This window comes from Acanthisitta chloris, unplaced genomic scaffold (genome assembly GCF_000695815.1).
Source record: "Acanthisitta chloris isolate BGI_N310 unplaced genomic scaffold, ASM69581v1 scaffold12995, whole genome shotgun sequence".
NCBI lineage: Eukaryota > Metazoa > Chordata > Aves > Passeriformes > Acanthisittidae > Acanthisitta > Acanthisitta chloris.
This window is the reverse complement of record NW_008675442.1, coordinates 73,773-96,086: the sequence shown is the minus strand read 5'-3', so window position 1 is coordinate 96,086 and position 22,314 is coordinate 73,773. Positions and strand designations below refer to the sequence as shown.

The following is a 22,314-nucleotide window of genomic DNA, read 5'->3' as shown; positions in this document are numbered from 1 at the left end:
AACTAAGTACTGCCATAGTAGCACACAGAAATAGACCCATACCCGGTAGGCTAGTCATTGTTTTTTGCACTGGATTTTGATGGTTTTTCCCCTGACACATTTTTGTACTACATACTCAATTCTGGAAGAAATATGAGGCTTTTAATAGTTTGTTTTATACTGCTGTCATTATCCCAGAAGAGAGCGAGCTGTGGACTCTAAATATAACTTGTAGTTGATACATGGAAATTTATAACCTAGAGTTTAATCATAAAATGGAAGTAGGATTTTCTCATCAGGAAGTATATTGTTAATGAATTGAGGATGGGAACAATCTCTTTTTTTCTGGAGAGGGCAGAGGTGATGACTGTTGGAGGTTCCCCTTATTGCCTTATTGAGAACTAGATGGCTTCTCTATAATTTACTCACCAACACACTCCAAAAAGGAGGTACAAACGAGGAAGGAACATGGGAGAATACCCATGAAACAAAGCCAGAATGGAATATAGTCCTATTGAAGTAAGTAACAAGATTACCGTTTTCTTTCAGGGGGTCAGGATTTTGACCTCAGTTTGAATGGTCTTTAGGAAAGCTAGCTTCACGTGTGAAAGCTGCTGGCAGGGTGCATTTCAGCCCTGAAATGGTTATTAGCGTGTACTTCTCAATGGGTAAGGCAAAAGTGTCCTGTTTGTTTATGTGAAGCAGACATGCTTTTCTAGAAGAGAGAAGGACAGGGCTAATGAAGAAAGCTGTCCATATCACTAACATGGAGCAAAGCTACAGCAGCAGCTGTCAAGACAAAACTGTTTAAGCTGCTGGCGTGGGAGTATTCATATTCCTTTAATGATCCTTACAATTAAATTGGAAGGGAGTGGAACAGCATGTCCATATGCAAGTGTACGTTTTAATTAGATTATTCTTTGCTGAAAGGGTGTGCATGCTGTGTCCATGCTCAGAATGGGGCCAGCGTTGCCAGACCAAATAGAAATGGGGATATGTTCCCGAATCCCTGCCTGCAGCTAAAGGAGACTGTTGTTTTCACCTAAATATTGTCCAACTTCCACTGCCTTTGAAAACAAGCCTAAAAGCCTAATTAACCTTTTGTTCTAGATTGGTTTTGCAGTCAAAAGCCTACGTAGGCTTCATAAACTAAGGAGTATTAGTGTGATTAATAACCAGATCCTGCTTTTTTTCCTTTCAAGTGAGCGAACTAATGTAATGAAACATTCTCTCCCTAATGTGTGTGTAGAACAACAAAGAACCATCTGTGGGTATGTTAATTCGAACAGTTTAGTGTAATTGCTATCAAGAAAGCTTTTTTTCTCCCTCAGTAATTACCTTTTCAATGGGGTGATTTATTACGAGTGCACACATGGATGCCCTAAGGCTGTCATTAGAGACAAAAATACAGCTTATCAGAGTTGCAACTTCTTTGTCATAATCCACATGCAGTGCTGATTTTTGGTTCCATGTTTAGAATTATACACTTACTGTTTCCTTCTTCTGCTAATGGTTTTCTTGGAAAACTGAAATAAAATGAAGAAAACAGCTGGTGAAAAGGTTGGATTAATTTTTCAGGAAACTAACGTATTGCCAATAGAGTACTTTAGAAATCTTATCTTGAAGAAGTGAAAGAATACCTGAACACTTGTTGTTTTACAATGAAGTAAAAAGTGCATGGAGGTTCTTGGAAAGTCTCTATATTCTAAAAATGTAATCTATGTGAGCTTGCAGAAACCAGTACTTGTATGTTGATGGACTAAATTCTGTAATCATGTGCTCTGGGGGCTTCAAGCTTTTCCCCCTTGGCCTCATCATGATTTAAGATAAATTTTGAAGGTATATTCTGCCCTCTTACATTTGTACCTAAAATGCAATGATAAATTTGTTTTCTCTGCATGCTGTATATTTATTTTATTACTTTTAAGTAATGAAAGCTTTGCTTCATCAAAAATGCTATTCAGTGTTACTTAGCTACGAAGTTAACAACCATCTTTTAAGGAAGTTCTTTTATGATGATCATACTGAGAAATAAATATATCTCCAGAAACTGGGCTGGGTTGCTGTTTGGACATTGATTATGTGTTTGAGAAGTGTGGCTCTGCAAACTTGTGTTCCAGTAAATTCCATGCAAAAGCACAAAATGAGTTGGACTGATTTCTCCTGCTGCTAGTCTCTTAGCTCACAGAAATCAGTGGGTAATTTCTTAGAATAAGCAACTGGGTTTTTTTTCTGTAATGTAAAAAAATATTGAAATAGTTTCATTAATGATGAAACCTTGTTGTTTTCCTTGTACCCCTCATCCTTACTAATCAAGTTATTATTGAAACTATTAAATATAATGGAGGCAATAAAATCTGGATATTATATGTTTCTTAGAACAGAGGATATTAATAGTGGTTAACAATGTAGCCATAGCAGAAACAGTTGGAACAGTATTTTCTGTGGGATTAGTAGGTAATTGACTGTAATGGATTTTCATAAAGAGAATTAAAAAATTGTGCCTGCATATTGAGTCAATTTGAGATCAGGTGGCACTTTGGAGTCAGATGGCACTCCTAGTGAAGCCCAGCATATAAGTACCAGAATGAGTCAAATTTTCACAAATGACATAAATTTGTAACATGATTTATTGTGTGTATTAAAGAACTTACTGCACGAAAGCCTCTATCAAGGCATGTGTTAGTCAATTACATTTAATGACTGACTACTAGGTCATTTCTAATTAAGAAGGTGCCCAGTACTTTGGCAAATTCTAATTAGTATATAGTTGATCTAGAAGACTTGCTTTGCTTAAGTGCAGCAAAGTGTCTAAAGTGTGTGTGGGTCTTATTGAAAGGCAAGTTGTTTGCTTTGCATCAGGAGACAAATATTTTCCATTCAGTTTATTACTTAGTCATTTAAACAAAGTCATTCCGTTTTTGATAAACATAGAGATCCTGTTTCAGAGCCAAATGCAGAAGTTCCCCTGCACCTTTCCATGGTACTTAGGCCTGGAATCAGCTGTTGAGATTGCTTGTGTCCTCTGGTATGTGATGTTGGGACAGAGGGGATGAGACAGTCTGCAGTACTTTATAGCCACAAGTTTATCCTGACTATTTCAGTGAAGCTACCAGGTCTGTGGTGGTCGGACTAGATATTCCTGCTTCTACAATTTCATTTCTTGGTCCAAATTTCATAAGAACCTTCTGGATATCATGAATGTCCTAGCTCCAGGCTGTTGCATATTTAGTTTTTATGCCTTGTAATATATTATTTTTAAAACTTTGTTTTCTTCTTTTAGTGCATGTTAAAGTGACATTGAAAATCTGAATTGTGAGACTCATAGAATTATCAAGGTTGGAATAGACCTTTCAGATCATCAAGTACAACTGTTAACCCATCATTGCGCTAAATTCAATGACCCTAAATCCTAAACCCTGTCTTCCAGTGCCAGATCTGGATGCCTCTTGAACACTTCTAGGGATAGTGACTCTGCCACCTCCCTGGGCAGCCTATTCCAATGCCTGAATTCATTGTTTGTTGAGATGGATTTATTCATGTAATCAAAAATCACCTACCAAATTTGTAACATAGAAAACTCAGTGATACAAGAGAGATCTATTGGGAAGAAATTCTTTACTGTGAGGGTGGTGAGACACTGGAACTGGTTACCCAGGGAGGTTGTTGATGTCCCAACCCTGGCAGTGTTCCAAGCCAGTCTGGATAAGGCCTTGAGCAACCTGGTCTAGTGGGACGTGTCCCTGCCTGTGGCAGGGGGATTGGGACTAGATGGTCTTCAAGGTCCCTTCCAACCCCTTAACATTCTGTGATTCTATTGTTTCAAAGGAGGGATTATTTTATTAATCAATACTAAATCACTCCTTAGTGCTCTTCAGTCTTGTTTATGAAAACACTTCACTTTTGATGTGTAGTTGTGTGCTTCAACCTAAGATAGTAACAAAGCCAAACCCTGATCCAATTTTGATAATGGAGTCTCACAATTTCAAAGTTATCCCTGCTCCTGAAAAGAAATTTGACTGTATTATTTATATGAATGGTAGCAGTGGTTTCTTTAAAAAAGCAAATTAAAGTCTGTTTATATTTACATTTGCATTGCTCAAAATTTTTGCAGTGACCCCTGACTTTTTTGAATTCATAAACTGTTTTTCTTGAGTAAAAATGTGTTCTTCAGAATGAATAGATAGATTTAAATTACATAATGTCAGAAGTTTGCAGCTTTAAACAGAACATATTGATAAACACGTACGTTCAGTTCTAGAATTTTAAGATAATGCTTAAATGTGGTTAAATGCTCCAAGCTGTGGTGATTTGGATGAGCATAAATTCAACACTTTAACTCTGGAGATGAAAGAATGAATTTAATTTTATAGGAATGCTTCAAATTCCTATATGCCTGGGACCAAATATGGGCATTACTTGCTATCTGAAAAGAGTTGGGAGTGGCCTTGCTGCCTGTGCCCGAATGACCTACAAGGCTGAATGCAGAGAAGACAGCTTTAACACCACCTTAGTGTTTCCTGCAATTCTGCATTAGGCCAGCTGGGCCTGGGTGGTCTGAAGAGCTGTTATAATGGTTAACACAGCCAAAACACAGTGAACTTCTCTTCCTAAATAGTCTTATAGCTGGAAGCTGCCAAAGGGAAATACTACAGAACTGATAGTCCAACCATCAGCTTTTGTAGGGTGCTCTGTAGTACTATGGATCTCTGCTGATCAGTTCGTCTTTCCACCCCATTTTGCTTGGCAATAGTGGGCATCAAGCTCTTCAGGTTGTGTTGGCCTGTTAATGTGTATAAGACTAGTAGGCTGTGAAGCTTCTTTTGTATTTTCTTGCTGAAGAATCTAGTATAGTATTTCAGTAATAGGGCAAATTAAAGGAGGTTACAGTAGCTTTATAATGCAGTAATTAGCTCAGGACGCCTTACAGTAACCATGCAAAGCATATTCTTTCAGCAGTAAGTGACAGGTACAGGTCTTGTTATAAGCAGGCACAGGAGTTTTTCCTAGGATTGGATGTTTACGCTTAACATGGTTTATTATCCTTGAATAAAGGATACTCGGGCAATGTTATGGTGTCATTATTCCTGGAATAAAGCTGAAATGATTAACTTCCTGAATGTGATTGAATTAGGCATACCATTGCTCAAGGAAAGGTCGGAGAAATTGCTTGTTGGTTTCCAGCAGAGAACCAAAGTAGTGTTGAACAGCAGGTAATGCAGCCCCAAACAGTGCTTTAATCTAATTTTAAAACTATTTTAGAATTGAAGAATGCAGACAGAACACTGGAAGTTATTTTCTGCAGCATGTCTGCCCTTCCAGCACAGAGCTCTTCCATGCCTTGTGATTCAGTTGAGAAAGGGATTCTACTACACTGTACCCTTCTGTACATAAATACCCATACATCAGCCAGAGAGAAACCTTCTATTAGGTCTGTAAATGCTTTGTCACTTAAATTTAAGTGCTTTAGAACAGAATGTGAAGTTTTGATTCATGTATTACTTTTTCAGTCATTGCAATTCCCCAGTGTGCTGTGCATGTAAGGGAGCTGAATAAATAAAACTATACTTGAGGAAATACAGGGGGTGATGTTGAAAAGCTGCTGGGTTTTGAATCTGTGAGCAAGGAAGAGTTAGAGATAAGGATTAGATTGTTTTTCAGAGGCTTTCTGGGGTTTTTATTTCTTCTGGACTGTGCAGTTCTTCTCTAAGTCACAGTTATTAGAAGAAAGTAGGTTTTATTAACTGTTGCCTGCACTTCGACTTAACCAAATGTAATTTAGTATTGTGATATTCAGCCCACGCAGTTGCAAATGTATGTGTGTGGTCATGAGTGAAAACTGAGGTCAGTTCTTCATCTGATCCTGTTAAATATTTGTAGAACAAGATTCTGGTAAAGTGCTTTCAAAACACACTTGTGTTTTGGGTTATTTCTAATGTGAAACATGGAGGATGGCCTTACACTGGACAAAAATCCAAATAAAATTTCTTTTTGAACATACCTAGAAAGCAAAGAGGGAAAGCCATGAGTAAATTTTTGTTTTGATAGCTGAGAAATCTACTCATTTCCATCTTCTGTCTACTAATTGATGAATGTAAAGTTCTTTGAAGATGAAGCTGGTTTTGGACTTAGAGAAACTATATATAATTATCGTGGTTTATAACACGCTTAATGTTCCCATGTGCTTACTTGTTTAAATGAACACCATCTTACATTGCTCCTACCTTCCTCATCTGTTGCTGTTTGGCTTTGGAGGGATTTTTTTGTTTGATTTGGGGTTTTTTTTAAGTCATGGAGATTACTGTTCATAGTCACAATCCAAATGAGCAGACAAGCATTCAGTTAGGAAATGGTTGTTTTAGCTTGCTTTTTTTTTTTCCCCAGGAAATTCAGTGGCAGTGAGTCATTAACACATTGCATTTTCTGAGAGCAGCCTGACCTGACACCCAGAAGACCTATAAAAATGTGTGGGAAGGTATCAAACACTCACTGTTGTTGTTAAGAGAGCCCATTTTAAGTTCTCCTCAGCAGGGAAGATAGTGGGATAGATTAGCAGCAGTTTGGTTACAGCATCTGGGTTGTTTGAAGCTGGAAGCACTGTGGTGGCTCTGGAGGGGTGAGCATGATGGCTAACCTTACCATATATCAAGCTGTGTGCTTAGAAGAGGATATAGGAGGAACTGAGACACAGCAGACTCACCTGTACAGGGCTGCAGCATCACCTTCAACACCCTGGCTATGGTAAAGCTTCTGTGAATTTGGATGAACTTGTGAGAGTGGAGTCACCAACAGGGCTGCCGGGATGGTATGTGGCTTCCACTGCCATCTCAACAGATAGAAAGTATGAGTCAAACTTCTGTGGAGATGAATTGCCAAATCTAGGAGCACAGTGTGCCAGGTTCCATGTATTGGGCATGTATAATACTGAAGGCTGTCAGTCAGTGCAGAATGACAGTGCTTCTTTCATGGCAGTGGGGTTATACCCATTTGTTGCCATTGAGAAAGGGTCAAGTCACTCACATTATCACTCACCAACTATTACAAAATCAGTGCCTTATTTACCAGTTCTTTATAAAAAACAGTGCCTACTGTGAGAGTTTATTGTGGAGCCATGCAAGGTGCTGGGTGGAATATCTACTTGTTTAAACTTTCTTTTTCCTGTATCACTAATGCAGAGCCTTTTTACCAATGGAACTTCATTACTTGGCTTTTCTTGAAAACTGTAAGTCAATATTGGGCAGGTTTTTAGAAAGCTTTATTTACATTTGTATGGTTTTATAGTACTGCTACATAACCCTTGGTATTTCCTCTGTGTAGATGAAGGTGTTTGATCAAATCAAACATCAGTCAGTCATCAGTTCATATTTCTGCACAACAAAAGATTATTCAGACATTTCTCTCTAGTTTTTACAATGGAGAAAAAGAATTCTCATTCATATACTAATTTAAAAGTGAAATTATTTTTTATGCTCATATACAAGAAATAGAGGGCTAAAAAGAAAAAAAAAGTATGTTAATCTTGAGTCAGATTTCTTTTCCAGCTGCCTGAACAAGTTGATTCCAGTGCAATTTGCACAGCTGGGCAGGCTGGCAGGTGGTAGGAAACATTTTTGATAGGTGGCCTTTTACCACAGTCTGAAATGAAGTGAAGTAGGTAGTAAATCTGGAAAGGATTTTTATTTTTTTTCACCCAAGGTGTTAAATAAACAATATTCTTACATGTATGTATGTTTCTTTTGAAAATTTGAAAGGGTTTTTTTTTATCAACTTCTGGCTTGGGTCTGTGGAATCCCTAGATAGACTTGTGTAATTCAGCACAGAGCATCAGCTCAGTAATTCTATGAGCTCATTGAGAAGACATGACTTGGAAAAGAGGCATTAAAATACACTGTAATTAAGTTATGCTGAGGCACCAGAACACGCACAATGAAGTTAACTTTTAAAATTGGATTAATTTAGTAAGAGGAATATCCGTATCGGGAACTCTAGATGGAATGTTCACTGGTATTTTTACACACAAGCTGCTAGTTAAGTGTAGCAGCATCCACATTAAATAGCAATAGCAGAGCACATGTGAACGGGGTGTTGTATTTTTAAATACTAGGCATCCAAGAACAGTTCATCTGCAAAGAGATTGAATACAGAGGCAATAACACCATCTATGAATGTTTCTTACAGAATAGTTGAATAGTTTGGAGAGAAAGATAACTGTGTATTCATGTATTATAGAGAGATCCCATCTACCCACAAATTGTCCACTTCAGTAAATAATGCCACGAAACATTCACTATTAGTAGGCAAAACTCTAGAAGAGGATTCTTCTAGTATCGTCAAATATGTCTGCTACATTCCTATGCCAGTTTTTCTGAGCAGTGATGTGAAATAGGGTTCAGATCTGTAAAATCACACATAATTTCTAGTTAGATTATTCAATTTAAAGTTCACAATTACAGTTCATAAACTATGTTTAAAAGGTTCGTTGTAAAATCCAATACCACAGTTTTTCTACTAGGTATTCAAGATCACTCAGCTAGTTGAAGTCTTTTAACTTGTAACTAAAATTTTGTACCCCCTGCAGAACCTTTCACTGTAAAAAAAAAAATAAAATATATGTATCTCAGTTCAATAGCTAAGTTCTTCAAAGTTGAAAAACTGCTTGGGAATTACAACAACAGATGTCATTTTAATCTTCTACAACATACAGACATTGTTCTACAAACATAAATGGTATCTGTGTCTTTTCAGTATTTTACTTTTTTGTTTTTAGCATACTTATATACTTTTAGTATTCAAATAATAAAATTTATCCTTATATGGATATTTAATACTGTGGATATAAACAATGAGTAAAAATATCATTTAGTAAATGAAAAATGCAACATTAATAATTTTAAACATTGAAAATATAAATGCACTTGCATTAAACGATATAATTACATTGCTGAAATACATACAAAATGTTAGAATTGTTCTCCTAGATAGGAAGGAAAAGTGCCAGATTTTTCATGATGACATATAAGCAAATAGCAATGTGGTTTTTTTAATAGTTCACAAACAAAAGACTTAGTCTTTCCTTGAAAATAAGAACTATAAAATCTAAGTCAAATTTACATAATTTAAAGCAAGTTGTCTTCTTCACTGATGTAAAACTTAAATGCTGTTTTCACTAGACAAAGCATTTCTACTAATTCTGCATGGATATATATTCCAGAAAAAGTGACCAGAAAAGTGATGTTTCATATATTGCTGGGACATATCTTCCTTTTTTTTTTTTTTTTTTTTTTTGCAGTAGTATAGGTTAATTCTCCTATAAATAAAAATATATACTTAGAATTTGGAAAGGGAAAAAGTTGTTTAAAAGTGTTTGGTTATTACAATGCAGGAAGTAGAGCAATTATTTTAATTGTAAGTACCAATGCCAACACCAGCAAGTAACTAATATTAAACAATGAAAAGCAAAAGTCAGATTAGAATAAAAGAGATAGTCCTTGTTAAAAACATGTATCTTAATTTTTGATATTACCTTTCTTCCATCTCTTAATTTCTCCTATGTTTTTCTTCTTTCTCCAAAATCGATATGTGCTTTTTGCCCATAACTGTATGTGTAATTTGTGTAATTGTGTTGATGATTTTAATTTTGAAATGAACCCAGATATTGAGATTTTTCCAGTACTCAGATTAAAGGATACTGTCTCTTCCTCTGACTTATTTCTAACAACAGAGACAGTGCTTTATCAAGCAAGTAGAATTGTTTCTTGGTTTAGCATTTGAGCATTGATCTGACAACCCAAATTACCAACAGGTAGAAAATTCAAGAGAGGGATCTTGCATGTTCCAGCATTTGCTTTGTATTAGTTCCTAAGTATTTCATAGTTTTCCATCAGGTCCTTGTCATGCCTGATTTTTAAAAGTGGAGGGTTTGTATTATGTCCTTTTGTCCCGACTACTTTATGACAGCATCAGTATGTTTCTATTTAGTGATGCTTAAATAATGTCTTTAGTTTGCTAAGTGTCAAGATTTAAGTTCATTCCTTGCAATAGTCACAAATTATAATAGTATTTAAATTATGATTGTCCTTTTAGGATCAGCTGGAACTGTGTAGATGCCTTCAATCATATTTTCACATTTCAGGGATAGAGAAAGAACCTAGTCTGACTAAGAAACAAAAGAAATTGTCTGAAAAAAGTTTCAAGTGCATCAGAACAGGTCTAGCTTAATAAATATTCTGTATTAGTGCAATCCTTCGATAAGATACTCCTGTGCTTATATGGCATATCATCCTTGTCCTGGTTTTAGCCAGGATGGGGTTAATTTTCTCAGTAGCTAGTGTAGTGCAGTGTTTTGAATTCAGAAGTGATAATACATTGTTGTTTTGGTTTTGTTTTTTGCTCAAAGATTGAATGGGACAAGAGGTAGACTGCTGTACAAGAATAATTCAGCTGGTTTCTGTGCTCTTTTCTTATACCATTCTCGTTTTCAAATAGTCTCCCTCTGAGGTCAGAAAGTCATGTAGTCTGGGAATTTCACTTGAGAATTCCTTTGAGGCAGAGCTGATCCTTTGTAATTCATTTGGTTTCCATCACATTTCATCCAAAGTTCTAGGATATAAATTATTGCTCTTTGTCACACATAGCTAAGTGCACAGAGGTGAAGTTTATCCAGGTGGTGTCAAGATACTATATTAGGTATAGCATTGGAAGAGCTGATGGATAAGCTCAACACTAAGTATTTGGAAAAAATGCAGCTGATATGGCAACTGCTAGAGTCTGCTGTACTGTGCACTCCTGTGTACTGGGCCAAGTAGCCAAACTTGTGGAGAAAAGTGAAGAAGAAGGTAGGAACATGAAAGATTCTTTGTACAGGTTTCCAAAAGCAAACTCCAGCACATCTGTTATATTTGGTATATTCAGCTTCTTACCCTCGTTGATTATGTTGAATTCGGCAGCAACATACAAAGAGGCCAAATAAAATGGTGGTGGTTTAAAAAGAAGCTGAGGAAAGATTATTATACATTTTAGATAAAATGATCACTAACGCTTGATTTCCAAGGACCTAGCTGGAATACCTGTCTTCCACTTGTAGTTTGTTTACCCAGAAAGGTAGACCTTTTTTCCTAGCCTTAAGGATAGGGAGGCAAAGTCTTACGTAAAAATAACACCCATAAACATTTTAAAGTAGATTTGTTTCAATGTACTCCCTCCATTTTTCTGAAAGAGGAGGCATGGCAATTTATGGCAGAGGTAATTATGAGTTAGATGGGGGGTTAATTTCATTTTTGTTATTAATTTAAGGTTTTGATTATCAGTGCAAGCTATGTTGTTGCTGTCCCCTGAAATAAAATCCTAGTTTGGCTGACATAGTTACAGATGGTGTCCAGATGATTGTCAGGCAGGTACTACTCTAAGAGGAAGTAAATTACAGATGCAGCCCTGAGTGAGATATAAGCATAAGGTCCAATGCTTGTGGCATGGGAGAATGATTCAGTGAGACCCTGAAAGGGACACTTGTGCAGGTAGCCTCGTAACAGCAAACTTTTTCTGTGCTTCCTGAAGCATACTCTTCCCATCAATACAGTAAGCTCTTAAGGCTAGAGATGGTATTTTTGCTTTGGGCTTCTTCCAGCACAATGAACCTTCAAGCACTATCAAATACAAATACTAATAAAAACTGTATTAAATGTGTCAAACAGTGTTCCACCCTGTATAAAATGTACTACATCGCTTAAAACTTGTCTCTGTGAATGTTCTTGTGGGTCAGTTTGGCTGTGCAAGCAATCATCTAGTTGGGAAAAGGGGGGTTGCTAAGCCAGTCAAAATGTTGGGTTTTTTTTTAATTCAGAGTACTTGAGAATGATGTATAAATGTAATTGTGTTTCTGTTATGTTCTCAGCAGTGTTTTAAAAGGTTATAAATCAAATGTCAGTATGGGAAAAAGTGTTGATTGGAGTGTTAACTTGTTCTCCTGAACATTAAATAACTTCTGAAGAAAGAGAATTATTAATACATGTTTCAGTGTCTGATTATTATCAATTTTCACACAGATATCAATGAGTGCCAGTTACAGGGAGTGTGCCCTAACGGTGAGTGCTTGAATACCATGGGCAGCTACAGATGTACCTGCAAAATGGGATTTGTGCCAGATCCTACCCTCTCAAGATGCATACGTAAGTAATAGTGCTGATCAAAGTACCAAAATAGATTCTTTGTTGCATTTCAGATGAAGATTTATTTGGTTGGGCCCAACTATCCTAATTTCTTACCTCTATTTTTTTTGCTGTCCCCACCTCCTCTGCTCAATTTATTCACTTTAGTCTCAGTGCTCATGCCTCTTTCCTGTTTCTTTGTTCTGGAAATCTTGGTCTCTACCAGTGGCTGTCCAGAATCCTTGCCATCTTTTCCTGGCTTTCTTGTCACAAAACCTTCAAGGCCCCATCCAGCCTCCTCATACATTCAGTCTTTCTCAGTAGCCTGGACTTCTCCTTCCCACATTTTCTTTTTTGCCTCTGCTAGTTCTCCAGCCAAATTCATCTTTGTGTCCTGCTGTCCCCTCTTCCACTTCTGCAGCTTTGGTTTGAGTAGTTTCCATTACTAAACATTCAGCCCAGGATGATCTTTGGCACATTTTCCTTCTGATTAAGAAGGATTAAAAATTAAGAAATAATTAGGAGAAAGAAAAAGTTGTGAAAAGCATGAATGCAAATATTTCTATTAGTTGGCTTTTACTTGGTTTGAATCAACTACCTCTATGAGAAGAAAAGAAGCTGTAGACAATGACTAGATTTTTCACTTTACATTTTGTTTGCAGAGAATATGTACAGGTGAAAACCAGTTAATCTGATAAGCTTCTTCTCTGTCTTTACATTTATGAAAGAAAGTATAGTCTTGAGCCATAGGTGAATTCTTTCTTCTTTTTTTCCCCAGCATAATTATCTTATGCTTCTAGTTAATGACTCTCAATTACTGACAAAGTTTTTGAGCAGTTTGAAGAATTTCATATCACTTTTCAGTTGAAAACCAGAAAAAAGGAGTTGGTTAGTTCTTTTTGGTGTTGATTTTACGTGTCATCTTGAAAATCAGGTAGTTTTTGTATTTTTTGACTTATGTGAATATGTTGCCCAGAACTGTTAACCATATGTTAATATGGATGCATAAAGTAGGAAGTTGGATGGGTCTTAGCTTTTTGTTACCTTTAACTAGTTATAGTTTATGGCCTTTGGCTCCTCCACATTAAAACTAAGTGTAACAAAATGTAAATATGTAATTGTCTCTTTTATTAAAAAATGTGTCATGTATGTTACTTCATGCTTTTGTGGTCTTGTTGGCATAGCCTACTCATAGATGAATGTTTTAGTGGCTATCTAGCTTGACACAACTGCATGACGTAATGATTGGCCTTAGTCTTTATCAGTTGGACTTGTGTACAAGTGAGAGAGATGATTCTGACTCGCCATTGTGGCAGCATGGCAACTGTTGGTTTGGAATTTACTTTCTTTTCTTAAAATACTTCTCACCCTTGGTCTAGGATGAGTTGGAGTTCAGGAGTGTTTGATGTAAAATAAGATTTTGGGGGTTTTAACCGAAATCTCTCTGTTATGAGATGAGTGTTTGAAATAAAACTTCTTCAGACAGTAATATTAATCCATTTAACAGGTGCTGGAAATCTAGTGTTTCTCTGTTGTGCTATTCATGTGAACAGTTACCATCCTCTCTTCCACTTCCATTGCAGCTGATCATCCTGTAGTTGCTGAAGAGAAAGGACCCTGCTACCGGTTTGTTAGTGCAGGAAAGCAATGCATGCATCCTCTTTCAGTTCAGCTCAGTAAGCAGCTTTGCTGTTGCAGTGTTGGCAAAGCCTGGGGCCCACACTGTGAGAAGTGTCCACTTCCAGGAACAGGTAAGAACTTCCCATTATAAATACAAGCTCTTGCTCCCACCCTATGTTTTTTATGCATGCTTTAAATAATACCCCCACATTATATACTATGGATGCAAGGAAATAAACCCAAAATCTAATTAATACTCTTCAGTTGTTAAAGGCTCTGGTGAAATAATGGCAGCTTTTGAGAATTAGGTTACAGAACAACATGGGTTGTACTTTATATTACAGTTAGTGGGATAAGCATGGGAGTATCTCTGCTTCCTCACCTTCCTTCATATTTTTACCACCCATTTTGAAGAATGTCCTAAGGATGGTGTAGCCTTCTTAACAGTAAACTGGTAGTTAAATATGTCATGCCACCTTTCACTTAAACAATTCCTTACTTGATCCTTAAAACCTACTTGTATTATCAGTGTTCCCTTGGAGTCCTGCTGCTTTTAAATATGTAAGGACTTCAAAAATACCAGTTTGTTTGGTCACAACCCTCATTTAGATTGCTTATGGATTCAGACACCCCATGTTCTCTGCTTTCAAGTATTTTCTATTCCCTGATGTTGCATAAAACTTAAATGCCCATGGAGTCTTCAGTTAAAATCAATTTAATATCATGTTCTTTTTCTCCAAATGTATGGTCAAATTAACCTTTTCTAAAAGCATTACTGCTTGTTGTAATATCCATGATGCCCAGCCTCATCAGTAACTCAGCACAGGTATTTCTAATGGCAATCCACAGCTAGCATCAGAGACATGATGAGAGCAGCAGATTTCTTACTTTAAGTTGGACTCACAGAAATTAAAGTGACCAACGTTTTTGAGTATTTCAATATATTTTTAAAGCCATTATTTCCTGCATGACCAGGAAACTGATCAGGATATTAAAACTCCAGTTCACTTTCAGATAAATAATATTTCTGTGGCTTTTTAATGGAGAAAAAATATATTCTCATGGGGTGACTTGCAATTTAAATGCAGGTGTTTTATGTCTACGAGAATATTGCATGAGGCTTTATGCCAAATTGTGTGTATTCCGGAGCATGGAATATATCCTTTTGTTGACTGTTCTCTAGTCACAAAAAACCCCTTCAACTATCATATGGAATTTTTTATTTTAGTGATTTTTTTTTGCCTTAATGAAAAGACATTGGGGAGAAAATCTGTGAGTAGAAAATTCTGATGAGCTTTTCCCATTTAATGACTACTTTCGTGACTTAAAAACATGTTCCTTTCTGTAACAGGTTAAATTCATAATGTTTCAGAGTTTTCTATGAAAAATGTGTGAAAGTGGGATACTCCAGAATGGGGTAATGTATTTACTGCAGCATCCCATGTTAATTTAAAAGTCACTGAATTGAAAAGTCATGATCTCACTCTCTGATAGCTTCTAAAATATTTGTACAAAGTAGGCCATCTCCTAAAGAGACACTGAGAGACCAGATTTGCATACCCAGGTTCTGAGAGCACTTATCAGAGCTGTGGTAGAATAAGGCTCACATTTCTAATTTGCATTTGAGAGAATATGACCTGAAGCAAGATTTCCTATATCTTGAGTATGCATCTGAAGAGACAGACATACATCAAATTTTCTCTGCCTCCTTTGACCTGAATTCCCACCCTCTGTTGGGTGTTTTTGTTGCAAGTCTTGATATTAGCATATCCCAGAAGTCATTCATCATTCTGAATCCACTCAGTTCCATCAGTTTGACCCTTCATATTTTCTGTTATTAAGACACCATCAGAACACATTATGCAATTAATGCATACTTCAATTTCATGTATAATTTAATGAATTCATCTGTAGAGGACCTATAGCTAGTACTATGTGGTTTTATTTTAGATGCCAGTTCATTTTAAAACCCTGATGTATTCAAAGCCGAATTTATGAGCTTTCCAATGCCCCACTCTGCACATCTCTTACGGTGCTGTAAGAAATCGCATTGGGTGCATGGGAGACTAAATCTTTGGTGTTTCATCCTGGCATGTCTTTATGTAGAGCAATAAGGACAATGAAACACTGACCCCTCAAGACTCCTGAAAGGTCTCCCTGTCTCTGACAGGAGCATAGCTATTATCTCTGATGGGGAGGAAGACTAACCTGTATTTTTTTTTTGTTTTAGTCTTCCAATAGGACTACAAAACCTGATACTCACGTAGAGCAGCTGCAGAGATCAGAGCAGGTGCTGCTGCCTGATTTTCATTAGTTTTTCTGTACCAGTTTTATAAATGACATTATTTCCCCATTCTTCTAGTAGTGATTTGGCTTTTTATGATCCCCATCTTGTTTTCAGCCAGCCTTTTCTAATTCAGTGAGATTTGGATCAGAGCTGGTATGAGACCTCTAATGTAGTTAAATAGGATCCTGTGAACTAATGTTACTGGTTGATAGTCTTCTGCTCCTCTAGTCCAGGGCTGGTGAGCTTTTTTCCTTTGGTTTCTGCCAAAAAAGAGAATGATAGCAATACTGATCTTCATTCCTTATACAATACAGATTATAATGGCAATTTGCATATTTAAATTCATCCTCAGAAAGGGTATATTATTTAAAGGGGATCAATGCAAAAATATATTGATATAATGATAGATTAAGCATAACTGAAGAAAGATGGTAAAGCAGAATGGAAACCTCCTGGGAAAAACAGCCAGAACATGCTTTTGGAAGAATGCTCAGTCATATTAGCATGCAATGAATAGCTTGTCTTTAAGTAGCTTTTTGTAGAAATGTATATACAATATGAGATTAAATTTATTAGTGGTAGTCATTATATTTTCCACTATGTCAACATATTGCACTTTTAGACTCCTAAAAGGCATATTTTCCCATCCCAAATCTAGCTGCTTTTAAGGAAATCTGCCCTGGTGGAATGGGTTATACGGTTTCTGGCCCTCACAGAAACAAGCTATATCATCACCCTGCAGTTAGAGTACAGCCACCTGTCATTGGCAAGACCCCGATTACTCAACCTGTTGCTAAAGGTACTTCTCCTCCACCTCTCCCAGCAAAGGAAGAGCCAGTGGAGGCACTGACCTTCTCACAGAAAAGTGAGACTGAGATGGCTGTGCAAGAAGGTGAGAGTGGGAAAATTTAGTCTTTCTATATTTCTGTGCATATGTCTTCCATGGTATATTTCTTTGCTTAGTAGCTGCATACAGTGCAGGACAGAGACGCATCACTTCCCACACCAGCGTGTTCCATGCCGTGGAGTGTCTTGTATTACATGATTTGCTTCTGAAATTTCATGTATAGGTCCTACCAGATGCTGGGAACATCATGGAGAGAGAGAGAGAGAGACTGCTTTAATCTCATTAATTTTATGCTAAGAAATAGTACATGTTTGTTGTAAGACTTTAAAAAGAAATTTATCTTTTTTGCAATAAATACTTGCAAATTTCTTAATGGTAAGTTATATATCATTATGATATTAATTTACTTTTAAAATATTTACAGATGTTGATATTCCTTGGAAGGAATAGAAAAAGTTTAGTCAGTGAGTTAGTAACCTGTAAGTTTATCAGATTGTTTCAAAGGAAACAGGTAAACAGTTGAGAAACCTACAAGGCAGCTGAGTGCTGAGTAAATAGTAAGCATTGGACAGTGTATAGAATCTTATTCTGGTTTCAGGTTAGTTTTTACTTTTGTTTCAGGAACACTACTTCAAATTTGCACTATTTTGGAATGAGGTTAGAGCCTGCAATTTTTCAGCAATGGCAACAACCACTTTCACTTATGACAGAATATCTACGTAAATGTTTTATGTAAACTGATTAATTTTCTTTTTTCTTTCTGGTTTTAGTGGCAACTGCAGCTCCAGATCAGGTAAAACATGATGTGATTTATCTAGGAATTAGAATGCAGATGATGTGTATGAGATGTGATACAGATGAGGATTTATGATGAACAAACAACTCACTGTAGACTTACTGGACAAACCCTGAGGCAAAAAGAGCTCATGTTATTATATACAGCAACAGGCAGGTAGTGAGGTACAGGAAAGAGATTGCTTTAGCTTCTCTTAAAGGCATTTGGTGGAAGATCTAGTATATATTGTTCTGTCCCATTTTGCAGCCTGTATTTATTTTAAAGAGGATATTGAAAAATGCAGACAGTATGAAGACTAGACACAGATATTGACAGCTAGAGAAAATGAATTGGAGAGAAACAGTATGAAGCTTTGAGAAGCATTTGTGTCATCTGCTTATGAGAGTTGTATTAGTACCTAAGTTAGTTTCCTAGGTTTTTTTAGGGTTTCCATGTATTCATTCACAAGAGCAGGTGTGTGTCTGTGTTAAGTCCCCCATTCTGGAGGTTCCAGGTTCATTCTATGCAGATGAGAAAGGGATTTATTACAAATAACTGCAGCTGTACTTCATTTCATTTGCCTAAAGACTTACAAGCATCTAACATTTCTATAAAAATAAGATGATCAGTGGAATAGCTAAGAGAGAACCTTTCACAGTTGTCAGAGACTTAGGTGTGATTGTATACTTTTGTGTGATGCCGAACTGCAGTTAATTACTATTCATAAGCAATTAAAGACCAGAGAATGAGAGAACTATGGAGAGACAAAGCCAAAGATACAATTAGAAGTTCCATGAAATGGCTGCTTCAAATAAAATTAATGTTAAATTGTATGCCATTGCATAGACATAGTATTCCATGTTCTTTCAGGCTTAAATTGGTGGTGATTAATGATCTACTATCAAAAGTCACTCATGTGAGAGTGTTAGCAGTTTCTCAAGCCAGGAGTTTGTGGGTTGTTATGATAGCTGAATTAAGGGAATGTTTTCAGAATGTTATTTCTTTAATAATTCTTCTAGGAATTAGCTTCCCTTGATCAAGAAAAGCGGCCTTATCTAGAGCCTGGTCAACCTCAGCTTTCTCCTGGAATTTCAACAATTAACCTGCATCCACAGTTTCCAGGTAATTTGTTTTGACATGTCTTTCAGTATGAGCTAGTCCTTACAATTCTTCTAAGAATGGGAAAATAGCACTTGTAACAGAGGTTAATGAAAAATTCATTGAAGCTTCAGAAGCAATTTTTCCATGATCAAAAAGAAAAATATGTGGAAGCAGAAGAGGGAGGAATTGAGAGGTTGGCATTGGCTAGGTGTCTTGTTAGGAGGCAAAGACATATTTTAGGCAAAAGTGATATCCTGGATTACATACATGAGAATTTTAATGTCAACAGAGGTGAAGCCTTGTATGCCTCTCAAGAGGAAACTGTACTTACGTGCCTCCTTGTAGATTTATACCTAACTTATGCTGCAAAACTTTTTGCTATTGTGTTTGCTTTCTTTAGCACCTCAGGGTTTCTCTCACAAGCAGTAGAATGATGAAAATACCACTTATACTGGGTTTTTACTACTCCAGATGAAAGCAGAATAAACAAATGAAAATCTCCACAGTGTCTGGCTCATTCAGTATCATGTGTGAATTCTTTAAGGGTTGGGTTTTTTTGAGTGCTTTAAGGTGTTTTTTTTGGATGTGATTGATTTCCATTCCATGTCACACAGTAGTGATTGAGAAAACATCCCCTCCTCTGCCAGTTGAAGTTGCTCCTGAAGTCTCTACTTCCAGTGCAAGTCAAGTTATTGCACCTACTCAAGTTACAGGTATTGTACTTTTTAGAACTAAAATGACTGAGTTCCTGACGCTTTAACTTGTTCCATGCTATTTCTGAATTACCATACTGAAGAGAATGTGATTGTAGAATAGAAAGGAATACTCTGGAGAGAGAGAGAGAGAGAGAGAGAGAGAGAGAGAGAGAGAGAGAGGAAGTACAGAAGACCAAAGCAATGAGGGTGCTGTCAACAGAAGCAGGACTTGGGTTTCCCAGGATGTTACTGTCACTTTTGTCTCCACAAATAAATTATAGAAGGTAAAATTAATAATTCCACCTCAGATTACATGATCTGTAACTAGAGCCTAGAACTAAATATTTCTTGGATCCAAATCAGGTTGTTAGATCTGTGTTCATGAAGGCTACATGATAATGTTCTTTGAAGGATGTAGACTTCATGGGATGTAGATCAGCATGTTCTACACAAAGCAGATGAGGATTTACTGTAAGATCTATTTTGAAACGTTCTTTTGATGTTTGTACATCTTGATTTTTTGGTGTGTTAAAGTTGCCTTGTCTACATCTATGTGTCAAGAAATGAAAATAACAGAAATACAAGTAGTGCACCTGTCATAGCTGAAATTTGTTGAAAAGATGGCTATGTCCAAAAGACATAAAAATTTCATTTGCTGTACATTTTCAAACAAAGAGGTGAATGTTCTATATGTGTATACATGAGAGCATTACATTGTCACATTGGTTAGTCTCTCAAAATGAACACAAGCTTTAAGTAACTGCAATATCACGGTACATACTGCAAGATGCATTGTTGTATATGGTAGAGATATCTAGGCCTATATGAAGTGGTTTCCCAATTTGTATTCATAAGGAGAAAGTGCACATACTTTAATAAAACATCAACTCTTCAAAGAATGCATTCCTTCATGCAGGAATGGATTATTTTTGAGTTGTTGCAACACACACAGGATCTAAATCATTCAGTTCTTTGTATAATTCTCTCTGCAGTTAAATCCTTCTGAATGTACTGTAAAAGCTGAGAAAGTATCCTGTCCTTCTGTAAGCATTCATTGGCTTCCTCCAGTTATCTTCAATTATAGTTCATCAGTTCCATAAGAAAGTTCAACTAATGGTGCTGGTCAAGCTAGAACTTGGAAGTCAGCTCTTCTGTGACTGTGCACCTTGTGCCAGCCAGCTCCCAGCTTCCTTACAGAGAGAGGGAGTTTCCCTGCTGGGAATTCACATCAATTAGTAAAAAGAAAAGGACAGGTTTTCATAGTCTGTTGGTTTTTTTCTTTCCTCAGAAAAAGGAGTAGAACTAGGAATGGTTCTGTGCTGTAATCAAATAAATCAATCTGCTGTTCAGGTATTTAAGAGTTAGAAAAGTACAAGTGCAGTAAGATTTGTAGCACAAAATCATAAATAGGATTTAAAAAACTGAATGCAGTTCGAAATGAGGAGTTTCTGAGTACCTTAATTCTGTACTTTGAGAATTAGTTGAATTCAAATGTAACCTGTTTCTAAATAGTCTAGATAAAAAGTTCTTGTTTACAGATAATAGCTTCTTTTTCAGGAATTACAATATCATGGTGCAGTATAACCTTAGTTTAAATTGCAACTGACCAGAGTCATTAGGGTTTTTTTGCAGGTATGCATATACTTCAAGGACCTCTAAAACTAGTGTAAGGGTTTAGCATCCAATGCTGCCCATATCTGAATCTCTTTATCTTACAAAATAAATCCAAACCATTAACAGATGAGTATTCTGTAAAAATAATCAGAAACCCACAGCAGTTATTTTCTTAACCTTTAATGCAAAGATTAAGCCATATATATTTTTATTTTATATTATCTTCATTTTGCTTTATTTTTTATGTACCAATTTATAGATCTTGGATGGGACATGAGAATATGTCACAAGAAAAGCCTAGACAGTTTCTAGGTTCTTCCAGATAGGATATCCACTACAGAACTTGGGAGTTACAAACTTGATTTGCAGTTGGTTTCAGGCCTGAACTTTCTACTTGGATTACAGAATATTGTGCATTTACTGAACTATGTGAGAGAGTTTAACATTAAACTTTTTTTGTTTGCTTAGAAATCAATGAATGTACAGTCAACCCTGATATCTGTGGAGCAGGACACTGTGTTAATTTGCCTGTGGGATACACTTGCATCTGCTACGAGGGGTACAGACTTAATGATCAGCAGACAAAGTGCTCTGGTATGAAACAATGCTTTCAAAACCCTGAAATAGCCATGCTATGAAATGCTCCAAATGTAGAATCTGGTGGGGGAAAATATCTGTGAAGCAATCAGGAGTTCCTTCCTCTACTGAATGCTTTCAAATTACAAACTGGTTTTTGTATGTCAAATAAAATTTGCCAGGGAGTCTCTGATAGAGCCTTACAGCTGCTCAGAAATGAGCGTGAGTTTAATTAAATTGAATAAAAACCTTTCCAATTGTGACATGAGAGAAAAAGTGATTAGGCAGACCATCTCCTCTCAGCTTTATATCAGGTACCTAAAACATCAGGCTGCTAGGAAGTTCTGCTAGAAGAACACTTCTGTTCGGAGAAAGACTTACTGAGTTGGTGCCTGTTTCTCAGAATGATTTACCTAGCTGCCAGCTCTGAAGCTGTAATAAATCCAGGCATTTCATTAGGTCATTCCTTTCAGCCTGCTGCTGAAAAGTGTATCATAAACATTCCAGAAGCAGAATAGAAGATCTGCAAAGTGAGGTCTTCAACCTCTTCTAAGCTAGTAAGTTTTGGAACAGAGACCTCTGATGAACTTGAGGCAGAGTCCAGGCTGGCTCTACATGAGCCTTTTCAGCTTTGGAAGCAGCTGTGTTGATCTTTTCTTCATTCAGAGTGTGCTGGT

The 22,314-nt window shown here is 36.6% G+C and overlaps 1 protein-coding gene across 2 annotated transcripts in view; it reads left to right on the top strand.

The window, feature by feature from the left end:
- Positions 1-22,314, top strand: part of LTBP1 (latent transforming growth factor beta binding protein 1) — a 175,356-nt gene that overhangs the window by 91,450 nt on the left and 61,592 nt on the right. For both annotated transcript variants that reach the window (XM_009075762.1, XM_009075761.1), the window contains 7 exons: positions 12,021-12,143; positions 13,706-13,873; positions 16,688-16,921; positions 17,647-17,669; positions 18,671-18,773; positions 19,367-19,465; positions 21,530-21,655. In XM_009075762.1, coding sequence (XP_009074010.1) covers positions 12,021-12,143; positions 13,706-13,873; positions 16,688-16,921; positions 17,647-17,669; positions 18,671-18,773; positions 19,367-19,465; positions 21,530-21,655 — 876 coding nt within the window. The remainder of the gene's footprint in view (positions 1-12,020; positions 12,144-13,705; positions 13,874-16,687; positions 16,922-17,646; positions 17,670-18,670; positions 18,774-19,366; positions 19,466-21,529; positions 21,656-22,314) is intronic.